Source organism: Sycon ciliatum, chromosome 2, assembly GCF_964019385.1.
Source record: "Sycon ciliatum chromosome 2, ocSycCili1.1, whole genome shotgun sequence".
Taxonomy (NCBI): Eukaryota; Metazoa; Porifera; class Calcarea; order Leucosolenida; family Sycettidae; genus Sycon; species Sycon ciliatum.
In genome coordinates, this window is record NC_088644.1 from 4,830,631 (window position 1) to 4,843,529 (window position 12,899).

A 12,899-nucleotide genomic window follows, 5' to 3' on the forward strand; every position below is an offset into this window, starting at 1 on the left:
GTTGTAATCTGCTGTAGATCTCCGTGGTCTGTCATTTGCTGCTTTGTTTTGTGGATTAGTTGTTGTTGTTGGATGTGAACCTGGTGTTGTTGTTGGATGTGAAGCTGGTGTTGTTGTTGCAGCCATGGTTGTTGGTCTTTTTGTTGAATCCTGCTCTAGTTCCGGTGGGACAAATCGACCGCCGCGGGTGCTCTCCACCAACACATACCTCGAAGGAGGAGGGTCAGGGGGAGGCAGAGGTGCTGTCACCACTCGAGGCACAGCCCCATGCAAAGCACCCAGAGGCACAGACTTAGGCACACCCGAGGGCTGCACCAATGGCGGTTCCGCACGCACCTCCAAAGAGCTGCCAAGCTCAAGCCCGTCCAACACAGATGTCAGAGGGGGAGCGGCAGACAGCGGCAGGGAACTATCCTGCCGTGGAGGTGATGGGTTTTTCCTAGGCCTCCCGCGTTTGGGCCTCTCAGATTGCGCACTGGGTGGAAGGATGTGAAGTGGAGTGTGTTGTTTGATACGTGCGTTCAGGTGCTGAACAGTCCTACCAACATACCGACTAGCACAATGTCGGCATTCGAAGTTGTAGATAACATGACTGAGGTGGAGGGTTGGTAGGACGTCCTTCCGCACCGTGAACGCACGCATTGTTGTGAAGACTGGCACAAAATGTACTGCATAATAAGTACGACGGACGATAGACTTGACTTCGCGACACACTTTGATCGATTCCTGCCCCTTCCATGGCAAACATAGATAGACGGGACAGCGAGGTGGACCAATCAGCACCGATTTCGGTTTCTGCTCCATGGACAGAAACTTACGCAACAAGAATTCCGGATAGCCATTCTTCAAGAAAACAGATCGAAGAAAATCGAGCTCGGCCTGCAGCTTACTGGGCGAACAAATACGTTGCGCACGGTCCACGAGGTTACGAACTAAGTTGACCTTGTATTGAGACGAACAATATGAATCGAAGGCAATGTACTGACCGGTGAACGTAGGCTTACGATACACAGAAGTCAACATTTCACAGCCAGTCTTCTCTACAAGCACGTCTAGAAATGACAACTTACTAGACTGCTCGTGCTCACAAGTAAAGCGGAGGGAAGGATGTAGGCTGTTGAGCACATCGAGAAACAATTCACTGCTCTCAACACTGTCAAAATGCGTGAACGAATCGTCAACAAAACGCACGTAGAACGCGGGCCAAAGCGACTCATCAATCTTGCACTCACAATAACCAACGAATATATTGGCGAGGACGGGACCAAGAGGAGATCCCATCGCCACACCATCCACTTGCTTGTACATCACATCGTTGAACGAAAACTCGACACCAGTTGTAACTGACAGCATCAAATGACGAAACGCCGCTTCCGATACCCATGGAGTATCAACATCATCGTTACGGTACAATACATCCATACAGATGTCAACAGTCTCATCAATAGGAACATTCGTAAAGAGACTTACAACATCGAAGGAACACATGTGTGCATTGAGAGGGACCGGACTATCACGAAGCCTCGCAACAAAGTCGAAGCTATCCTTCACAGTGCGTTTGCAATAGTAATCTTGAACAGGCTGTAGGTAGATGCACAGCCATTTCGAGATAGAGTATTGAGGGGAGGCGGTCATGGATACTATTGGTCTAACAGGGCATGTAGGTTTATGGATTTTAGGAAGGCCATAGAGTCGAGGACGAAGGGTACCAGTCGGTTTGATGCGATCGAATTCATGTTTTGATATTTGTTCTTCATTCTTTAGCTTCTTAAGATAAGTTACAAGATCCTTTTCTACTTTTTCAGTTCGATCACAGGTCTTGACCGGACCAAGTGTACGGAACTTTGATGTGTCATTTAGGATAACGGACATCTTCTCGATGTAGTCAGTTTTATTCATTAAAACAGTTGCACGACCCTTATCAGGGCGCGTGACAATAATGTCTTTGTTATTCCGTAGCTCATGCAGGGCTTTGAGATGTTCGCGTTTCAATGAAAACGTTCTTCTATCCGGTAATGCATCAGCGTGTTCCTCGGCCTCTGCCCGGATCTTTGCGGCGCAAATGGACTGTTGTGACTCGGACACTGGTCTGAAGCGTAATAACTTGCGGTAAAAGAGCTCAAACTCGGTCGTGATTACTTCCTTCTTGTTTGATTTTGGTGGAATCCCGAAATCGGTTCCACGACAGAGGAGCTCTTTCTGAAGAGTGGTCAACTCTAGTGATGTCATGTTAATTATGGTGGTATCAGGATCGATTGTGACATGTCCATATCTTTTCTGTCTTAGCCAATTGTAGGTCTTGTCATGTTTTGTGATTAGATGGATACGTTGTTTCTGGTCATTTTCCGAAAGGAGCATAGAGAATCTCAAGAAGTCGTGAGAGGAGAGAAAGCAGCGTGCACGATCATACAAATACCTAAACCGCGAACGTGACTTTGACAAAGTGTCGCAGGACCGGGCAATCTCGTCTTTCATGAATACGCGTTCGATGTTTAAACGTGTGGTAAGCTTTGGTCCTGCGGACACGGTTCTCTACACCACCTGGACAAACACCATTGTCCAGACAACGTCTAAGGAACACTACGTTAAATACAACACCACGATAATGAAATCGTGACTTCAGCGCATGGTTCAGAATATCTATCTGAGTCTGTAAAATTATTGTCTCCTCGTCGAATTTTTAATGATTATTATTATTATTATAATTATAGACAACACCTCATGGCATGAAAAGAAAATCAGCCAGTACGCGAGATGTGGGTGTTAACCAACCATGGGGAATAAAAGAAGAAAAGTAATGGTCAAGGCAGAGAAGCATGGGAGGGACAGGTGATGGTGAATCTAGTGAGCAGATTTAAATGCGTCCAGGGTACTGGCATTGCGCATCATAGTAGTAGCGGGCAGCGCAAGCCAAGCAGAGTAGGCAACAAAGAGTGGAGAGTGTACAAGGGAGGACGTTTTAGCCAAGGGGAGGGCAACAGAGCATCTTGTCTGGGAGCCATCCGTGGTTCGGAACCAGTTATACACGCTAAGATGAGGAGGATGTAGAGCTAGTTTAAATTTGTGAGCAAAAGTGCAAATTAATTTTTGACGGTGGGTTGACAGTGGGCAAGCATTTGCAAGGACATACAGGGAAGCAAAAGAGTAGAGAGGGGGTAGACTAAACAGGATACGAAGAAGTTTTCTAAAGGTGGATTTTGAGACGCTCAGCGAGAACCGAGGATAAGCCACACCAGCTAACAGCAGCGTACATAAAAAGAGGCAGGATGTACAGTTTGTGAAACATTTTTTTTGCATTTGACAGGAAGATGGAAACAATGGGGACGTATAACACCTAGGGCAGAGCTTGAACGGCTGCAAAGAGCATCAATATGGTAAGACCAAGAGAGACGATCATCAAGCATTATACCCAGGTGTTTATGGTTGGAAACAACCTTTATGGGTTCTGGGAAATCAGGATGGTGTAAAAGTTACATGGATGAGATTGGGGGAAGGAACATTATTTCAGTTTTAGTCAGGTTGGATCTAAGTCGCCATGTTTGCATCCAGCGTAGGACACTGCATAATACCGGTAGTGCATAAGCGGCGCTACCAAGAGTCATAGCTTATAAACCTCGGAGTTTAGGCGAATTGTCACTCTTTGACTTTTCGAGGAGTTTCGTTTTTCTGAAGAGGTGGGCCTCTTTAGAAGAACGAAGCTCCTCGAAACTCCACAACGTCATCCTATGGGAGAGGTGGATTAGTTCCGAAGAGTTTGGAATAGCTACGTCACGTGGTACGTGGAGATGGTCGATCTGATCGGACGTCATCATCGCCATGACAATTCCACTGAAAAACTCTAAAGTGATAGAAACCGTTCTAATGGGACACTTCAACTGATCTCTTTCAAAAATGTGTTCGAACAGTTGATGACGACAATTCGAACGCCCCTTAGTGGCCATTCTGCAGCGAAAGCACAACGACGTGTATCCGTGCATCAACTACGCCTAGCACTAGTAGTACTAACGAGTAGGAGGGTGTACTAGTAGCAGTAGCACTCCATCCACGCGTATCGGGGTTTTTTCAGAGCACAATGTCTCATTGCATATTGCCATGCAAACGTGGAAGGCATGACTGTGAGTAATGCATGTGAGTACACTGGGACCAGGACGGCACCGTTCACATCGTTCAGCACCCTACTCTTTACTTTAGAAAGTCTTTCCAACAATAATTATTACTCGATGATTGTTGTCTCTTCGCAGCTGTACTGTGCAGTTGTGGTACACCAAGAAGGACTATTGAATGCCATTTTGACAAGAAAGGGAAAACCTAGGCCTAGAAGAGCAAAATATTTGATAAAAATTACTCCATTTGCTTTGCAGGTAGATCAAGCAGGTCATGCAAACGTTGGTGTATCAACAGAGACAATGCTGGAGGTATCAACCCTGATCCTGAACACAATGGTATCGTCCCTCACGTAGTCGTAGTGCTCCAGGCCGCTGAGCTTGAAGAACTTCGGACAGCCGCTGGCAACGTTGGCCTCGCCGACCGGCCGGCCAAACGACGACTGTCGGCCGTCGGGCACGAACTTCTCGTGATGATGTCGCTGCGCCGTGCCCTGGTCGAGCAGCGTCAGGGTGACGCGAGCGCCGAACGGCCATCGCAGCACCGAGTCGTACTCGCCGCGCATCACCACCGTGTACAGCGAGACAAAGGAGCCCTCGCCAAGCCCATCGCCGTTCAGGTACACACGCGCACACAGCTTGTAGCCGTGTGGACTGGTGTAGAACGGCGCGGACGTGATGTGGCGCATAGTTCCTACATGCACAAAAAAAAGACGGAACCGAAATACCACCACAATATGAACATGATGACTTTAAGTTCACCTTTATCCTCCCGTTGTTTCCATATGGGGAAAGAATCAAGACACGGATTTTAGGTGAACGGGCAGATGGCACACAAACGGGATTAGATTGTGAGATAGTTCCAATTGTCCTTCTGGTTACATTCCTATCAACAGAATCTGGAGGCTGTGCTCGTGACCATGCCAAGGCAAGGCCGTACACCTGTGCCATTGCCAACCTCCAGACTGCCAGGAACACGGTTGTTATGCCTTGCATTACGTAGAATGTATATACTTTGAGTAGTAAAATCTCTACTCCATGATGTGTAGTCTTTGCTCTGTTCTTCCTCTCATGCGCATGCTCAACTAATGTTCATGGTCTTCTTCCTTGGGTAAGAAACGTGTGCAAGTGCAAGATGACCTTGCCTGTCCGAATGTGAATGGGGACAGAACAATGGTTGTCAAGTTTTTAAAAGAGGGCAGGTTCCCAGTGAAGTAGTTCGAACTTTGCAGTGCCTTTTTTGTTCTGCTTTTCTCCCAATTTGGCTCGATGTTGAGCGTCTCGGTTGGGCGCTTTCAAAGTACAGTGAAACATGGTTTAAGCGATCACCCCACGGTGCAAGCAAAAGCGGTCGTTAAAGCCAGGTGGTCTTTAGAACCAGGTCCCATTCATTCGTGGTATATCGGATTATGCATACATGTGCTTGATTGTACTTCCATGTACTCATATTGACAGGTGTGGAGCATAGAATACTCTCGTGCAGGCAAAGCACACCTCACTGGAGTGCATGCAGCGCATTCTGCACTGTCACTTCAATTGACTGCATCCACTTGCTTCAGAGCGCACTTCAACCCTGTTGTAGTCAACTCTGCCAGCCAAGATGGCACTTTTGGTTAGTTTTGGTCGCTGTGTGCAGGTCCAATACTGCACTTGGTACACTAATAGTCGGTCGCTGGTCGCGCAAGGCAGGTGGTCGCTGTATCCGGTGCAGTTTCTGTATAGAACTGTCCGTGCATGGAAAAACAGTCGTTAAGAGCAGGTGGTCGCTAAAGACAGAGGTCGTTAAGAGCAGGTGGTCGCTAAAGACAGAGGTCGTTAAGAGCAGGTGGTCGCTAAAGACAGAGGTCGTTAAGAGCAGGTGGTCGCTAAAGACAGAGGTCGTTAAGAGCAGGTGGTCGCTAAAGACAGAGGTCGCTTACACCAGGTTTTACTGTACAGCAGAACCTGTCAAGGGAACCACTCGGATAAGGCGACCACCTGTCCCAGAAGACCACTGCAGCCAGGACCAAGGGATGCTATTTCCAGTCTAATGGCACTGGATAAGGAGATCAGCTGGTTACAGCGGAGACCACACTTTGAAAGTCCCTTGAGCGGTTTAACTGTATTTCTTTGACAGGTTTAACTGTCTTTCTTTTTGATTTTGTTACGGGCCTAATCGCAAAATAGGTGACTTTGTTGTACAACCACCCAATTCACAGCACATGCGTGTGCTTTGTTGTTCAGTGCTGTGCAAATCGTACCAAACGACACCACAGTGTTCATCGCCGTCAAGGATGCAGAAACAGCTGTTTCAATCTCCTTTGTCTGATTTGTCAATGCCGGTATTAGTGAATACACAACCGTAGACTGAGGTCAACAGAGATTTTAACGTGCAGTACGCAACCGCTAGGTATCAAACAGAGTAGAACACATACCTTTGATAGCTGCCCGTCGATGCTTGCTAAACTCTTCCAGCTTCCAGATGAGCACGCCGTTGCAACTCTGCGACGACTCCAGGGAGTACAAGCGCTGTTCGAGACTGTTAACTCGGTCCTGAGTAGTCTTCAACAGGTCGCTCGGTGAACTCCTTGACGGGCTTGAATCTCTCCGAGAGAAGAGCGATGCAAGGCCGGATTTGCTCTGCAAATACCATCATGCAGCAAAAGAGAGAAAATAATAATTGAAGAAAACACTAGTTCTCCTGAAGTTCATTAGATACGTGCACGTGATGTAAACAAATACGTGTACTGACAAGGTATGGCCATTGTTACACTACATGTAGTATATGGCAGCAAATTTACCCAGTACACGGCTGCTCAGGTGCAGGTGACACTCTGCCAAAAACACTCAATGTTTTGCTGATTTGGAAAAGCAGGATTTCTAACACCTTCTTAGAACGAAAGTACGAACCTTCTCACTTCACTTAGAAGCAATGCTGGCTATACTTTCGCTTACAGAATCTCCCATGGTCATTTCAGTTCAAAAAGGATAACGGCGAGTGGGAATGGTGAAAGCTATAGAGATAATTGAAGGTGATTCGTAGTGAATTTATGTCAGAAGCCAACTACTCCGCCGCATTTCATAATGACTTACACAACATCTCCTTACTGGAGCCCGTAGACCCACTGATTCATGACATGCCCGGGAAACGGGTAATTCAGCCAGTGCTGTCACAAAGTAATGTGTAATGCTACTGTCCAGGTGGACCGGGTCACCCCAGACTACCGCAGTGCACCACTGCCTTACCCCACTGGCTGAAGGTGGATCAGCCGAGGACGACGCAGCAGCCTTCGCGCCAGGCATTCTCATATGCTCCACGACGTAGTTGAGCTGCGTTTGCAGCGCGGTGACCTCCTTGGAGCGTTCCGACAGCTGACGCTGCTGGACATGGCATAGGTTGGCAAGCTGAACGAGGTGGTATGAGGAGTCAGTCCTCAAGTGCTCTTCCATATCACGGCGATTACCCTTCAGCAAACAGAACAACACAGCCAAGTAGAGGAGAATGCTTTAAGCGTACAGAGAAAAGAGACAATTTGCAAAAAAATGTAATGGTTCTGGGCAGAAATGAAGATACCGGGTGAAGCAGTATCACAACGCTGTAAACATGCGTTCTGGTGTGTGTCTTCGATCAAGAGTCAATCGTTCGATGAGCAGCAAGATGTCCATACAAGCAACAGTGCGCATTGGGAGCTCATACCTTAAACGTGCAGTCCACAAATGCGAACTTGCAACTTGTGACGGTCAGCACACATTCCTTGTCTAGATGCTCGTCAACCTGCGTGAAGAGAAGGCACAATAAAGCAGCAATGCAAAGCCATTGCAGAAATCAAGATGCACGCAACATACCGTAATCTCGCGTATATAAGACCATGGTCATGTCGACGCGATGTTTTTCTCTCGCATATAACACCATGGTCTTATAATCAAAAAGTCGCTGTTTTCTGTCCTTTCACAAGTGCATTTTCGTTCGATTATAAGATCATGGTCTTATATGCGAGAGAAAAACATCGCATCGACATGGACATGTGCAAGTACGCATATTATTGGTTAATGCCAGTACAACGGAACCATAATGAACCTCGTGTGATTTTGTGATTTCATTCACATAGAAGTGCATGTTCTTACAAGCGAGAGTGCTCGGCCTATATTCAAAAATAAGACCATGTCCCTAAATGTGCGAGATTACAGTTCAAAATATATACCATGCTCAGCTCAAAACTTCAAAGTGTTACAACCTGATCATTACCCGCCCTTAGTCTCTCCCCTTGTTTGCACTGCAATCAGAATGCATGCCACTCTAGAAGTACCTACCGTACATCCACACATACACGCACACGTGCTTATGAAGTTATGTCAGGACATAAGCACCCCCCCCCCCCCACCATTATAAGCGCATGTGCTTATATTAATGTTAACACTATTAGTGAAGCACCCAGCAGCTGAATAAGCATTGTGATAACACCAGTGTTTTGGACACAAACAAACCCAGTTTATTGCACATATAAGCACATGTGCTTTTTTACCCGGACATGTTTACACAGCAAAAAAAACTTTTTTGTAGCAATTTTTCACTTTATAATAAAAAAGAAAGAAAAAAAGTAAATTATCGTGTCCGTTCCCGAAGGGAACTCACGACGGTCGCTAACACCCGGTAAACCCTTCACTTATAAGCACAATTTTACGTGAGGAAGTGTGGTAGGTACAGTGGAGATTGGACATAACGACACTCCTTCGGGAGAGAACAAAATGTCACTATATCCGATCTTCGCACAGTACTAACTAAACGACTTGGGCAACAGAATTGTGTCACTAAACTCAATTTGTTGTTGTATGCAAGGTCGTCATATCCCGGATCTCCACTGTGGCTGCTATTCTGGTAGTAAACTGAGGAGTTCTACGCAGGGAACTCACGACGGTCGCTAACACCCGGTAAACCCTTCACTTATAAGCACATGCAATTTTACGTGAGGAAGTATGGTAGGTACAGTGGAGATTGGACATAACGACACTCCTTCGGGAGAGAACAAAATGTCACTATATCCGATCTTCGCACAGTACTTACTAAACGACTTGGGCAACAGAATTGTGTCACTAAACTCAATCTGTTGTTGTATGCAAGGTCGTCATATCCCGGATCTCCACTGTGGCTGCTATTCTGGTAGTAAACTGAGGAGTTCTACGAACGTACTGGTAGGGGAGATATTCATGGTCTGTGCCAGGTTGGCAGCCAAAGCAAGGGGTTCGGACCACAACACTGATACCCGTGACAACCCGTGCCGCACAATTCAATAAGCGGCAGTGGAGTATGCGTTGCAATCACTACTGAGCAACACGAAGAAAAACAAGTGGTAAAGGTGGTAGGGACTCGCAATGCAGCAGTAGTCCAAATCAGTCGGACGTCACTCACCAAGCTCTTGGGCAGCGCAGTCATGCCACAGCCCTGAGGACAATCCATTGGCCATTCTCTGCATTGATACTGGTGTTCCTGTGTTACGACAAGACATGAAATAACAGGATTATCAATCAGGATTCAGGAAACAGTGCAGGACTTTCTCGATCCTATGCCGCTATGGTGTGCAATGATAACTAGGTGTTTGGCCATGTAAAGCGCAGTAAACTGTCACTAACGACCTTTGAAAGCTGATCTCACCGCACAGGTGGCCGGTGATTCAATGTGATCCGACTAAATCTATAAGCACAGACCACGCATTACTGCGGCATTAGATCCATGCCATTGCCCATGAACGCCGTGTACTGGGGGGGGGAGGAGGCTTTACAGAAATGAATTATGAAAACAGCACCTCACGTACAAGCATCACTCTAGGCGCAGATTATTGTTATACCAGGGGTGTAGCTGGTCCCCCTTTGACGGGGCGGGGGGGGGGGGGGTGCACGGCCGCTTCACCTAAATACTCTTGCGCAATATTGTGTTGTATTTGAAGTTCGAATAGTATGCCGATACCATACGTGTAGGATGGCTGGTGCATGTCATCATGGTCATTATGTGCATGCTGAACCTAGGTCGAAATGTTTAGGGCGGTGCACGTGCACTATGCGGGGCTATGCGCCTGTATGCGGGGCTATGCGCCTGTATGCGCACCAGAACCACAATTATGGTTACTATCATGGCTGTACTTCAAAGTATTCATATCACACACCAAACAGCTAGGTCTGTACTATACTCTAAAGCACACAGCAGCTATTCAAGTTGTTGCGGGTTCTAACAAATAAAGAGGAGCTTGGTTATCTGCTTAGTCACTTACAGGCATTGAGTGCAGGACGATAGGAGTTCCGCAGTGACTGCAGTTGACAAAGCGAAACTGGCACTTCTCCTGCCGGTGTGTGAGCAGGTAGCGTCGCTGGACCAGTTCCGTGCAGCTATTCTGCCCGCAAGGCACTAGAATGTACGGGCATTCTTCCAGATGATCCTGTGGCAGTAGTCAAAGATGTTTCCCACAATGCAGTTAGGGTGATAAGCCACACACTATACCGTGTCGCCGTGCCCTCTTTCGCTTGCCCCCTCCCCCGTGACTAGCCAACCTACAAAACGAATGGGTGCATGAGTGCATGTAGCATGAAGTACAAGCAGAGAAGCCATTCCGAACACAACGTTTGCAAAGTGAAAGGCTCAACGTGCTTCCTGTGTGCTGAATTACACTGAGTTGTGATCAGTTAGGTGTCAGATTCATTCAGCACCCCGCCAACACCCACAAGCACACACTTGCCCACACATGTGCATACAACATGTAACAATACTGAATTGCATTGAATTAGGGGCCGTCCGTAAATATCGAACTTTTTTCACCAAACGAATTATTTTAGTTTAGTCCCAACCCCTCCCTCCCTCCTCCTCAGAACGTAAAAAATGTTGATATACATGTATATACAACGGCCATGTACATGAATCAATGTTTTCTGAAACGAAATTGGTCAACCCCCTCCCACCCCATAACGAAATTATTTCGTTTTGTGAAAAAAGTTCGATATTTACGGACGACCCCTTACATGAATAAAGTATACACACATGTCGATTCAGCTTATCTTATTGATTGCGGTTATCAAGTTATTGTCTCCTCGCCATTTGTTTAATTAAATACTGAATGTCACAAAACATAGGGATGCAATGAGTAACTAGCAACACACCATTGAATGTTGTCCAACTTACTTCTAGCTCTCTCAGCGTCCCAGACCATTGGCACCCATCAGTGATCGCCGAACACACGACTTCCAAAGCAAGAATTTCACGTTCGGCAAACGTGTCCCGAAAGAGCTACAGTAAAACAAAGGCCAGATGGTGGAGGGGATGGGAGATGCCAAGCGCTGCCAACCATATAGTAGTGAGAGCAGTGTTCACTCTCAACATACATGAATTTGTCATGTGTAAGGATTCCCAAAGCCGTCATGATTGCAGACGGCTATGAACTATGCATATCTTCACAAAGAAAATGGTCTTCTCGTCATCTGCAACTACACACACACACACACACACACACACACACACACACACACACACACAAACACACACACACACAGGCGTGCATGCGTCACCCACACGCTTTGCTGACGCACCACACATCCCAATGCAGGATTCTGTACTTACATCCCCCTCGCTTAGCTCACTGGCACATCCTGAATCCGGGCAAAGGAAAGTTCCACCTCCCCTACACAACATCAAGCAAAAGCAGAGAAAGACGTCAGATGTCAGTGCAACGATGCATTCACATACCCGGCACGGCCGTGTCCCGATAGCCGACGTATGGACTTTGTTGTGTAGATCATAACCTTGACTATCCCAGTACACTTTAACCTGGTTTAGCCGGACCCTGTAGCAAGCGGAATCCTGTAGTGACCGGACAAATTTGCCATGTACCAAAGTGCTATAGATCGAACGTGCATCCCTGGATCAAGCGGGATCCCGTCATCATTATCAGGACGGTTTCCGCTGCACCAAGGGCGTCAGGTTAGCACGGGGTTTTGCTGTGCTGACATTAAAGACTTCGGTCACGTGATCACGGTCGGCAAGGGGTTCACATAGTATATGTATTAGCTGCAGCATTTGGCTGTGAAATTTGCCCGTTACCAATCAATTTTCAAACTGTACATTGCCAGAAATTTATCCTGTTGTGGAATGATACCGACTTCCCATGTTTTGGGTTGATGGCACCGATATGAATCACTGTGAATCATTACGTATGTTACTCACATGAGAGGGTTGACGCAGGATGCACATACGCGGTGGCCACATTTCGTCTGCATCGGCTGGCGCAGAACCTTGCTACATATCGTACACATGTGTTTCGCGTCCGGGCCCGACGAGAGAGCGAACGTAGCGTCGTAACCGCCGCGCACAACGCGACGAATCTCACCGCTAGACTGCATTGGTCGACGTCGCTTCACAGGACCAACACCATCCATCAAGGCGAAGTGGGGAGAGGATGCAGCAGCTCCGTCAGGCTCATCCATGACTTCTGCTCAACACTGATCGCTTCAAGCTTTTTCATTCAATTTTCAAAATCAACGGAGTTTGATAATAATTTTGAAAAAAAATACACAGGCGCCGGGATCATGCACAGACGACTGCTGCAGTACAGTCGAGGTAGATCAGACAACGGTGCCGAGTCTCGCTCATCGACACCTTACCGGTACCACCACCAGCTAGCTGTGACTGAGAGTGAGAGTGAGCAGGAGCCCGAGGAGGGATCAAATCTGGGACGACACCAACGTCATTGCTCATAACCAGTTTTCACAAACACTAAAAACAGAAACAGTAAGCAACGCACGTATCAGTACGTCGCTCGTACGAGCTCGTATCGACGC

At 47.1% G+C, this 12,899-nt stretch overlaps 1 protein-coding gene across 1 annotated transcript; it reads right to left on the reverse strand.

Annotated features, from left to right (window-relative positions):
- Positions 1 to 4,075: 4,075 nt before the first annotated feature.
- On the reverse strand, positions 4,076 to 12,899 carry LOC135808352 (TNF receptor-associated factor 3-like). Its single transcript, XM_065321530.1, has 9 exons — positions 12,286 to 12,899; positions 11,683 to 11,743; positions 11,248 to 11,352; positions 10,346 to 10,510; positions 9,490 to 9,567; positions 7,780 to 7,857; positions 7,329 to 7,547; positions 6,518 to 6,722; positions 4,076 to 4,797 (listed from the first exon to the last, which is right to left on the reverse strand). Exons 1-9 carry the CDS (start codon positions 12,543 to 12,545, stop codon positions 4,376 to 4,378), a joined length of 1,593 nt encoding a protein of 530 aa, XP_065177602.1. The 5' UTR covers positions 12,546 to 12,899; the 3' UTR covers positions 4,076 to 4,375.

Bases quoted from the DNA above. Each gene is read 5' to 3' on its own strand.
- LOC135808352 (XM_065321530.1), bottom strand. From the start codon at position 12,545: ATGGATGAGCCTGACGGAGCTGCTGCATCCTCTCCCCACTTCGCCTTG. The intron at 10,511-11,247 runs GTAAGTTGGACA...CTACTGCCACAG, and splicing joins GGACGCTGAGAGAGCTAGAA to GATCATCTGGAAGAATGCCC. The intron at 7,858-9,489 runs GTGAGTGACGTC...CTCTTCACGCAG, and splicing joins CTGCGCTGCCCAAGAGCTTG to GTTGACGAGCATCTAGACAA.